Source organism: Tupaia chinensis, unplaced genomic scaffold, assembly GCF_000334495.1.
Source record: "Tupaia chinensis unplaced genomic scaffold, TupChi_1.0 Scaffold000402_1, whole genome shotgun sequence".
Taxonomy (NCBI): Eukaryota; Metazoa; Chordata; class Mammalia; order Scandentia; family Tupaiidae; genus Tupaia; species Tupaia belangeri.
In genome coordinates, this window is record NW_006159904.1 from 5439388 (window position 1) to 5451513 (window position 12126).

The 12126-nt window shown below is 38.1% G+C and overlaps 1 protein-coding gene across 1 annotated transcript in view; it reads left to right on the forward strand.

Moving 5' to 3' along the window:
* Positions 1-11411, forward strand: part of CKAP2 (cytoskeleton associated protein 2) — a 17295-nt gene extending 5884 nt beyond the window's left edge. Inside the window, exons 7-9 of the mRNA XM_014590064.2 lie at positions 2161-2236; positions 8780-9035; positions 10374-11411. Of these exons, the coding sequence (XP_014445550.1) occupies positions 2161-2236; positions 8780-9035; positions 10374-10629 (588 nt within the window). The 3' untranslated portion in view covers positions 10630-11411. The remainder of the gene's footprint in view (positions 1-2160; positions 2237-8779; positions 9036-10373) is intronic.
* Positions 11412-12126: the final 715 nt, after the last annotated feature.

Below are 12126 nucleotides of genomic sequence, written 5' to 3' on the forward strand. Positions count from 1 at the left end.
GAAAAAAAAAACCCCCTAAAAAAAAAAAAAAAAAGCTGTTTCTCACCCATCTAAAAACTTTTACTAGAGATAATCAGACCTTAGAAAATGGGTATAAGCTGTGGCCAGCCAAAGTGGTACATCAGTAAAGCAATATCCTCAGCTGTACTGAAGCCACATAGGAAGTTCCCAGGTTTGTATCCTAAGTTCTGTCCACATTGGGAATGCATGAGCCTGTGATCTAGGCTGCCTAAGGCTGGGATGGGTTACAATGTGAACACCTTATTGGGTTATCTCTCTCTTTTTCTCTCTGTCTTATGAAAGAAATAAACTTTTTTTTTTTGAAGAATTATTTAAATTTTGGGACCAGCAATTAGCATAATGGCTACGTTGTTGGACTCCCATGCTAACTGCTGGTCCCCATAATAGATGGTTTTTAAAGACTTTTTTCCCTTACCTGAATCAAAATAAAATATTCACTAGATATTTCTCAATGACTATTACACTTTTTTGAAGAGTAATTATACTTTGGCACCAGCAGTTAGCGTAATGGCTATTTCGCTGGACTCCCACGTAGTTGACTGCGGTTCGAGTCCCGGACTCGGTGGCTTAAACTCACACCCGGCGCTCGTGTGTGTGTGCCCAAGATCCCGAGAAGAGAATGGAGGAGAAGGGATTGCAGCGTGGCCATCCCCCCTGGGGGGTGATTTCTTGCTTTTATCTCTCTGTCTGTCTCTCTCTCTGGCGAGCGCACGCACCCTATAGCAAAAACCTCTCAAAAAAAAAGAAAATCATGGACTGAAAGCAGGAGAAAACAGGTTGTTAAGCTTGATATAATTACCTTTTTAGTAGCAATTAATAATGTTAATTTGCCATCCATTTGTTAATTTTGTTCTTATTAGGCAAGCAGCAATAGTTACAAAAGGCTTAAGAAAAACTGGGAATTTTTAACTTACTGAAATCTATCCTTGGACCAATAGGTTGTGTGGTGGTTAAAGGCACTGGACTCTCACAGGGCCACTCATGGTTCAAGTCCTAGACCTGGCAGATTGCTTTTTCACTTTCTTCCTCTCTCTCTCTCTCTTTCTCTCTCTGGTCAAATTTAAAAAATGAATAAATAGGGGCCAGCAGGTGGCATGGTGGTTAAGGGTGCTAGATTCCCACATGGTCTACCACAGTTTGAGTCCTGAACCTGGTGGCTTTCTCACTTTTACTGTCTCTCTCTCTTTCTGTCTGTTTCTCTGTCCGTTTCTAGTCAAATTTAAGTAAATAAATAAGAATTTTTAAAAATTCTTTTTTAAAAAAAGAATAAATAAAGTTAAATAAAAAATCTTTTTTAAAAATGAGGAACTCTGTCCTCTTAATTCAATGAATTGGAAAAGACTGATAAAAAAATGTATCTGGAACACAAGCAGGTGATGTGGTGATTAAGGTACTCCCACATGGGTGACCACAGTTCAAGTCCTGGACCTGGTAGCTTTCTTTCTTTCTCTCTCTCTGACTGATCAAACTGAAAAATAATAAATAAAGTTAAATAAAATAATAATTATTTTTTAAAAAAGAAAGGTATCTGGAACCAGCAGATGAACTAGCGGTTACTTCGCTGAACTCCCACATGGCCAAGTGTCTTCAGAATCAAATGTCAGGCATGTGTGTGTGCATGCCCAAGATCCCGGGAGAAGAATAAGTAAGGGATTGTGGTGTGACCATCCTCCCTGAAGGGTGATTTCTCGCTTTCCCTTTCACTGTCTGTTTTTCTCTCTGGTGGAGTGCATGTGCCCTAAGGCAAAAATCTCGGGGTGGGGAGGGGGAAAGCCTTGGTAATAAATGTTCTAAGTAGCATGGTATAAGAACCACTTCCTTATTTTAAAATATGATCTTTTTAAAATAATTATTAATTTTATTTATCATTATCGTTTTTTATTTTTTTAATTTGTTACAGGGCACACATGCTCGCCAGAGAGACAGAAAGAGAGGGAAAGTGAGAAAGCAAGCTGCCAGGTCCGGGACTCGAACCAAGGTTGACTATGAGGGATTCATCCAACACCTTAACCACCACATCACCTGCTGGCTCCTAAAATATGTTTTAATCACTAGTTTTATTATTTTCAACTTAGACAACCTAGTTAATATATGAAAATATGTAACTTAAATGAATCTGCTTTCTGTGCTTAAAAAAAGCCTATTGAAGAGATGCGACATGTGATTGTAGATATTATCACAATGAAGAATCAAGAAAAAGAAAAGGTTAATTTGGGTAAGTTTTCATTTCTTTTGTTTGACTTCAAGTGAATTGCATTTGTATTATATGTCTTTAATTTTTTCTTTTATCTTTTTTCTCTTTTATTGAGTATTCCAATTTTACTAGATTGAAAAGCACAACAAAGCCAGTAGTAATAAGCAGAAAAGATGGGGAAAGAAATACAGAAAAAAGATTGGGCAAAGATCAGAGATGATAAAGGGAAGGAATGAGGAGGACAGGGAACGTCAAGAACCCCAAGTCTGGGCAGGAAAGAGATGACTAAGGACTAGACATGCCTTTTTCTTTTATCTTTTTTTACTTTTATAATATGTAGGTTTTGGGGCTGGCAGGTGGTGTGGTTATGGAGCTGGATTCCCACACGACCGACCACATTTCAAGTCTTGGACCTGGTAGCTTTCTTTATCACTTCCCCTTTCTCTCTCTCTATCTCCCTCTGGTCATATTAAAACAAATGTAAATACTAAGAACAAATAAAGTTAAATAATATTTTTAAATGTAGGGTTTTTTGTTTATGCTTGCTATTGACTTCAGCCTCTGAGATAAAATGACTTTATGTAATATAAAGTTGGTTTTTTCCATTGCAATTTTATAACTTTGACAATCAGTAGTTAGTCTCATCCACATTGACTGTAGATTTTTGAAAGTTGTAACAGTACATAGGCGACCACAATATAGAGCTTGTATCGTGAAATTTCATCTTCCTTATATTTTTCTAGCTTCATAAATTGAAGTACTCCCTGTTGAACTAAATGCACCAACAGAAGCATGACTTACTCAAATACAGTATTTTAATATGTCACTAGCATATTAAATTTATTATACACAGATGTGGTATGGGACATTCATTATTCTTTTGGTCCAGACAACTTTGTTGAGCTTGGTATCAGTTTACACACTGGAGTCCCCATTTAAATCTGATTCAGTTTCTTTAATTTTTCCTTAATAAGATAATACTAGTTAGTGTTTTAGCATGTAGAATGTTAGTCTTTAGGTGGGAGCCAAAAACTGTCTATAGACTCTTGGCTTTAAGTTCCGAATACAAAATCAATTTTTACAAATCATAATTTCTTCTAAACAAGAGAACTTAAGAGGGAAATATAAGGAATTAATTACAGAGACGAGCACTACTTGGATGTCTCTCAGGTGTCTCAAACCCACATACTCGAACCTGAGCACATCATTTGTCCCTAAACCTGATTTTTCTTTGAGTTCCCTACCTCTGTAAGTGGTGTTTTCCAGTTGACCATGCCAAAATCTTGGGGTTGATTTTTGACTTCCTCACTGCTACCTCCCAACCCCTATTTTCCAGCCAATCAAATATAATCTGACTTCCAAAGTATCCCTTAAAATTAACCCACTTCTCTCTATCATCCTTTCATTACTACAGTCAAGATAATCTACAAGTTCTTGGGACCAGCAGGTGGCATGGTGGGTAAGGGTGTTGGACTTCCACATGGCTGATTGCAGTTCAAGTCCCAGACCTGGCAGCTTACTTTCTCACTTTCGCTGTCTCTCTCTGTCTCTCTCTCTCTGTTCATCTCTGGTCAAATTTAAATAAATAAATAAAGTCAAAAAGTCAAATAAATATATATATAGACCATTGATTAGTTTCTTTTTAACACCCATCATGCCGTGAATTCATAGGGAATATGTTCAAGTAGCTCAGGCTCCTTTCCATTAGTTTTTACAAAGTGTGCTTCTCTGGGTGGAGCAGGCTAGTGCTTTAGTTGAACCCAGGTACCTTCCACTTTGGGTTCCTTCTTTTTATGGTCATTTTCCTTTACATGTTTTAGGAAGTGATCTCTAGTCTTAGAATGCTTGATATGCTCAATACGCACATTAATTCTCTTGGCAAGAATCTTGCCCTTGTTTGTTTAAAACAATGCTAACAGCATGCTGGATAACATCATAGACTCTTCCAGTTTTGCCATGGTAACATTTAGGGGGCATTCCTTTTTGAACAGTACCCATTCCTTTGATGTCTACAGTATCACTTTTCTTGTAGATTCACATATATGTTACCAAAGGAACCACTCTATGTTTTCTAAAAGGCCTAGAGAACATATATTGGGTTTCTCTCCTTCTTCCCTTTGTGTTCGCCATTTTGGTTAATTACTAGAAGATGACAGTTCTGGCCAAAAGGCCAAATAAAATAATTCTTAAAGAAATGATCATCTACAAGTCTTATCAAGATTTCTAACCTAGGTTCCTGCTTTCTACTCTTGTCCCATTCCAAACCATTCTCTACACCAGGGCCAAAATGCTGTCTGCTTAAATTTCTGACTCCAGCCTCTTTTGTGTTCTACCTCTCCATTGCATCTCTGAAATTTCTTTTTTTTTTTTTTCCATATCCTAGGAGAGATTCTACTGTCTTTTTCCTCCAGTCTCTCCTAACCAGTCTTCCACTTTTTCTAGATTTCAATTTCAATGTCACTTCATTGGAGTAGCCTTTTCTCATACCTCCCCTGAAAGATCTCTGCCCATCCTCCCAACTGAAGGTTTGATGCACTTGATTGCTTGTTTGTTATCTTAAGTTTTTTTTTGTTTTTTTGTTTTGTTTTGTTTTGCTTTTTAAGAGAGATTTGTTGCTATAGGGTTCATGTGCTTGCTAGAGAGACAGAGAAACAGCGAGAAATCACCACCCAGGGGGATGGCCTTGTCACAGGATTTTGGGCATGCATGCACTCACGCCAGTATGAGTTGTAAGCTCCCCAGGTCTAGGACTCGTACCATGGTCGAGTACATGGGAGTTTAGCAACATAACTAATTGTTGTGTTAGATGATGAACCTGATGGGTAAGGACGCTGTGTAATACTCCTGATCATTGTTACCTTAGTGCTAATCCAATGCCTAGCATATAATAGGCACGTAAAATTTGTTAAATTAATGAAAAATATATTCTATCACTATTTCTATTTGTACTGTTGTTTATACTACTAAAAGATCTAATAGTACAAATCTAGTAGTTTTCCTAATTAAATTCTGAGATCTTTTTAACTTGGAATTTACCAGGATGCCTCACAAGTATTTCAAATGTAACATGTTCTATTTTTGAATGCTTTTTCTTACCTCACTGCTTCCCCTTACCTATCGTCCCTTTTTCCCAAAAAAGAAAAGAGAAAATCCTCCTGACATTAATGATTCCTAAGCAAGAAATTTTAGAAGGTATGACCCTAATACACATGAATTCAGACACAGGTGTGTATTCCTTTGTTCATTAAGTCCTGACACAGAAATATTTTTCAAATTAGGCCCTTCCGTCCTGTCCCAACCTCTTATTATTGGGTTGTCGGAAAAGTCATGACTTTTATTTAAAAAAAATAGACAGACAGACACACACACACACACACACACATATATATATATATATAATTTAACTTTATTTATTTATTTTAATTTGACCAGAGAGGGACAGAGAAAGATAGGGGAAGTGAGGAAGCCAGCCATCAGGTCTGGGACTCGAACTGTAGTTGGCTATTTAAGAGTCCATCATCCTTAACCACTATACCACCTGCCCACCCCGTGACTATTTTTTTCTCTATATATTTTCTTTTCATGTAAAAATGTGTCCTGGGACCAGCAGATGGCCTAATGGCTACGTCGCTGGACTCCCATGTAGTCAACAGTGGTTCGAGTCCCAGACCCGGTGGCTTAAACTCAGGCTGGGTACATGTGCCTGTGCCCCAGATCCTGAGAGGGAAATGGAGGAGAAGAGATTGCTGTGTGGCCATGCCCCCTGGCGAGCAGGGGGGTGGGGGTGATACTTTATCTTTTTACCGACACAGGTCATTGTTCTTTATTCCCTGCTATTTTAGACAATCCTTTACATTAACCAATTTTAATTGTATCTCTCTCTCTAATGAATGTTTTATCAAAACCTCTTACATTGTAAAGTTTGTTACAATTTAGTCCCTGCCTACCTATCTGAGTTGACCACCCCCTCCCTATACTCCCAACTTGCTCTCCTTACCCTGTATTCAAAACACATTAGCTCTTTAATGTTATCTTTTTGGAATAGATTTATTTTATTGAGGTGTGGTTAATGTGAAATAGAATGCCCAGATGGGGGGGGGGAACTATTCTGCATTTTCATGCATCTGTACACAGGCAGCTGCCATCCCAACATATGAAGCATTTCCATGATGCCGTTACATTTTCCTTCTGCTTTCTGCTCATTTCTCCCTCCTCCCTGACGCCATCCACTGATTTTTGCCACCAAAGTTAGTTACTCCTGGTTTAGAAGTGTGCCTAAATGGAATGGGAAAGCATGCAGTCTTCTGTGCCCTCCTGAGCCCTCTATGTAGTGTTTTTGAAATCCGTCCATGGTGTGTGCATCTCTACTTTCGATCCTTTTGGGGGAAGCTTTTCCTTATTTGGGAAGCACGGCAGTGTGTGACCATTTGTATCCAGCTTCCCTCTCTGCCTTGATAAGATGAAAACCCCAAGGAGAATTGGCAATAAGAGTGAGGACTGAGGCTTTGGGAACAAACTTAAGGCTCCAGGATGGGAGAGAGACAATTTATGTTAGGATCCTGGCAAGAGCCAAAATGGACTATTTTGTGACCAACAGAGTGGCCTGTGGGGTGTGGGGGCCTTTGACATTGAGGCTTAAACTGTTCTAGAATAAAGGTGTATAAACTAGAGGGGCCAGATAGGCATTATCCAGGGTTCCAGTGCCATGCCCATGTCTGTGGGAAGTACTGGTTTTGACATCGACTTCTGGGAGCTGCCTTTGCTGAACATCATGTGGTTTTTGCTGGTTGCACTTGTGCTTTGTCCTCTTGAGTTTTACTCTGTAGTTCTTGAACCAAACCTGCAGTACTGTTGGATGTAAGTCCATTTTTGAGGTCATTTCTTTCTTTTTTTGGAGAGATTTATGCCATAGGCAGGTACACTCCCTAGAGAGACAGAAAGCAAGAAAAGCTCCCCCATGGGGGATGGCCACCCCATAATCCCTTCTTCTCCTGGGCTCTTCAGCATGCACGCATACACAATCAGAATGATTTTTAAGCCAGCAGGTCTGGGACTCGAACCACAGTTGGCCATGTGGGAGTCTAGAGACAGAACCCCTATGCCATCTGCTGGCCCTAAGGCCATTTCTTTCTGAAGGCTTGGATTTGGGTATGAGTTCTTACTAAACAAGAAGTTCAAATCTTTTTTTTTTTCTTTGAGAGATATTTGTGCTGTAGGGCTTGAACATTGGCCAGAGAGACAGAAAGCAAGAAATCACCCCCTGGGAGACACCAGTCCCTTCTCCATTCTCCTCTCTGGATTTTGGGTGCATGGGCACACGCGCACATGTGCCGAGTGTGAGTTTTAAGTTGCTGGGTCCGAGATACTAACAACGGTCAACTACATGGGAGTCCAGTGATAAAACCATTACACCTTCTGCTAGTCCCCAAGTCTTCTATTACTAGTCACTTTTCTGTCTCCTCTGTGACTTCTGGTGATTGCCTTTGGGAAGGTCCTCTGCCTAGCATTTTGTAATCGAGACAAGCTCTTTAATTCAGGTCCAGTGATCTAATAATATCTTAACAGATCATTTTCTTTTGTTGTTCAAGATGGTCTTCCTTGGGCTTATTGAATACTAATTCTTTAAAACACAGCCTAAGTGTCACATGTAAAGCCTTTCATAACTGTCTCCCTGTACCACATGTAAAGTTGGTTGTTCCCATGGAGCCAGCAGATGGCGTAATGGCTATGTTGCTGGACTACCACAGTTCGAGTCTCAGACCCAGTGGCTTAAACTCACGTGGGACACGTGTGCATGTGTCCCCAAGATCCCAAGAGTAGAATGGAGGAGAGGGATTGCGACATGGCCATCCCCCCGAGGGGTGATTTCTCACTTTCTGTCTCTCTGTCTCTTTCTGGCGAGCACATGCACGTTATAGCAGAAAACCTTTCTTAAAAAAAAAACCACACACTTTAGTTGTTTCCATTTTGGATTACAATAGCCTTTTGTTCTTAATTCATTTATAGCATTTATCTCTCTCTCTCTTTTTTTTTTTTTTTTTTTTGCCAGAGGTCATATATGGTTGGCAAAGAGACAGGGAGAGGGAAAAAGTGCCCCACAGTGGGGCATGATCACATGATAATCTCCTCTCCATTTTGCCATTATGTTGGGATTTGTGGCAACATGCCCATGCACCAGCTGTGATTTTCAAGCCACTGAAGTTGAGATCAAACCTTGTATATAGACAGCATTGTGAGATCTGCCTCCTTTAACCATTAGGCCATTGGGCCAGCCCACCATTTATTTAGTTTTATAATTAATTATTTTCAAGTATGTGTCTTTCATGGCATATAATGTTTTTAAAGGAGACAGAAGTGATTCTATTCTATCATAGTCCTTGACACGTAGTAAATATTTGTTAAATAGTTGGCAGCGGTATTTGCTTAGGAAAAATAATGGTTAGGATATGATAAGCTTGGTTCTTCTATTTTGAAAATTTGGTCAACTGAGAATAACTTGAATGTCTTGTGATTTTGTTCTTAAAATTTGGCTAATAGCTTAATCTATAAATGTATTTTCTTTAGAGAAAAATACTGAAGATGATTGTGTAACCCAAGAACAAATCCAAGAAGTTGACACTGAATATGTAGGTGTAAATCTACAGCTAGGAAAACCAGAAACGGAGAATAAACATCATCGAAATGTGGTATTTCAGGATTGTGAAAAGGAGCAAGATGACAAAACAAAAGAGTCGACCTGTGATGTTAAAACTCCTAATACAGAAACTAGGGCGGGTTGCTTAATAAAATATAATGTGTCTACTACTCCATACTTGCAAAGGTAAACTTTTAAAATGTAATGTGCTGTGATTAGTTTTCATACATACCCAACTACCATTATTAACATGTATAGAAAAATTTTTAAACAAAATGGAGTGTCATTGGGAGATTACACCTTTTTTTCCTAAAAGAATTACTTATTTAAATTTATTTATCTATTTATTTTAATTTGACCAGTGAGACACAGAGAGAGAGAGAGAGAGAGAGAGAGAGAGACAGAGTAACGAAGTTAGAAAACAAGCCACTAGATTCAAGACTCGTACCATGGCTGGCAAAAAGCCACTAGATTCAGGACTCGTACCATGGCTGGCCATGTGGGAAGTGTCCAGCACCTTATTCACCATGCCACCTGCTGGTCCCAAGAGATTTCACCTGTTAAATACTGGAATTGCTTGACTTTTTCTTAAATATTACCATGCAGGGGAGAGCTTTATATCATCTAAATTTATCTATAGTTTTTTTTTAAAGAATTATTTTATTTTAACTTTATTTATTATTATTTTTATTTTCCAATTTGACCAGAAAGAGACAGAGACAAGAAAGTGAGAAAGGAAGCCATCAGGTCAAGGTCTTGAACCATGGTTGGCCATGTGGGAGTCCAGCAACTTTAACCACCACGCCATCTATCTTTTAAATAGTATGTTTTTTTGTTTTGTTTTGTTTTTTGAGAGGTTTTTGCTATAAGGCACGTGCGTTCACCAGACAGACAGACAGAGACAGAGAGACAGAAAGCAAGAAATCACCCCCCGGGGTGGGTGGCCACACCACAATCCATTCTCCTCTCGGGATCTTGGGCACACACGCACACACGCCCAGCCTGAATCTAAGCCACCGGGTCCGGGACTCCAACCGCGGTCAACTACGTGGGAGTCCAGCAACATAGCCATTACACTAACTGCTGGTCCCTTAAATAGTATGTTTTTTAAATTAAATCAATATCTACTGTGACCAAGTTGTATCAACAACTAGAAGAATAAATAAGTTCTTCAAGTCAAGGAGCTTACATTACTTTTTCTTTTCTATAAGACAAGTAATTACATAGTTAAAACGTAAGTTATAGTATGATGAATAGCATAAAAGTACCAGGGAAGGGGCCAGTAGGTGGCATAGTGGTTAAGGGCGCTGGACTCCCATTTGGCCAATTGCAGCTCAAGTCTCAGACCTGGCAACTTGTTTTCTTGCTTTCTCTCTCTCTCTCTCTTTCTCTCTCTCTCTCTCTGACCCTCTCTGGTCAAATTAAAATAAGTAAGTCAAGTTAAATAATTCTCAAAAGAAAAAAATACCAGTTAAAAATGTTAACATGTTTTTGAACTCTGGGAATCATTTTGTATTTTTTCAGTGTAAAGAAGAAGGTGCAATTTGATGAAATAAATTCTACATTTAAAGAGCTGAAATTCTTGACACCAGTGAGAAGATCTCAACGTCTTCAAGAGAAGACTTCTAAATTGCCAGATATGTTAAAAGACCATTACCCTTGTGTGTCTTCATTGGAGCAGTTAACAGAGTTAGGAAGTGAAACAGATGCCTTTGTATGCCGCCCTAATGCAGCACTGTGCCGGATGTACTCCGAGAATGAAACAGCAGAAGAAGCATGAAACTATGATAAGGAATGGGGTTTTATTACTGGTGTTCAGTTTGGTTTTGTATGGCTTGTGTTTCTCTTAGGCCTGGGGTTGGCCAAGGACCTAAGTGGTCAAGTATTCATGGCAGTGAGCTCTTTACAGAGACTGTGTAGCAGGAGTTGCCCTTCTGTGCACTGGAAAGCTAATCCTGCTCCCGGTCTCAACAGCTTTTCTTTAAGATGGGTAAATTTTGTCAGCTTGTTTCTATATTCCTTAAATATAAACAGGTTTTGGCATGTTATTTGTTCACTTACTAAATATAAGTACTAATGATTCATAGTCAGAAAATGAGGTGTTCTAAATAAAATTTGGTTTTGCATTGACATGTTTTAAAATTTTATGATATACTTTTCCTGCCTTTAAACATAATACTTTTTTTTTTGCCTTTCTTTGTTTGACAGAAAAGTCAAAAATTGTTATGTGTAGAGTGACTTTCTTCAAATATTAAAACACAAAATGTTTAGCTTGCATTTTCACCAAATTTATGATACCCAGTTTGGGCTCTGTTGCTTCCTCTGGACTGTTTATGATTCTTTACTGCCACTTTTCATCAGTGACAATGAGTCTCTGTGATCTCTTAGCATCTTTCTTTTGACTCTAAGGTCACCAAAAAGTATATAGTGTCCTGTTAATAAATCTCCCTTTTCTAAGAGAAGGTACTCTGTATAAGAAAGAAAAGGTGACATATTTAGTAGATATTCATAGCTACATCTAATCTGAGTTCCTTTTTTAACTTGACTATCTAAAATGTTAACATTTTAATGCCTATTGTTTAATTTGATAGTTTATAAACTATTAGAATGGACTTAAGGAAAGAATATATATATTATTTAATAAATGCTTTTCTAGTAAAGTATCTAAAAATTACACTTGCTTTCTTTATAAAAATTTCACTGCTAAGTTATGTCCCCTGAAGCATGATAGTTACCTATAGTAAATACTTTTCTTCTCTCCACACATAATATTACCAGTAAAATTGTTTTATAAGGCCCAAACTAATACTTAAATGGCATACATCTATCAGTTCTATGGTTTGAAATAAGTGGATTTTAATCGTAAAAGGTTAAAATGATGTATGTAGTTGAATATCATATAGTCATTTATCTTCATTTCATTTGTATAATATCTTCATTCTATTTATTATATTCTCATCCTAGAGTAGAATTTTTATTATTTTAACTTATAATATCTTCTATTTATTATATTCTCATCCTAGAGTAGGATTTTTATTCTTTTAACTGTGCACCTAACGTGTATGCAATAAAAATATGTGTATAATGTTCCAGTGACATTTATTTCAGCAAATAACTATGAAATGAAGTTTATGCATAGTGAATTAATTTGATCTTTGCTTTTGAAATACAGTGTAAAGTGGCCAGCAGGTGGCATGGTAGTTAAGGCTGCTGGACTCCCACATGGTCAACTGCAGTTCGAGTCCCGGACCTGGTGACTTGCTTTCTCACTTTCTCT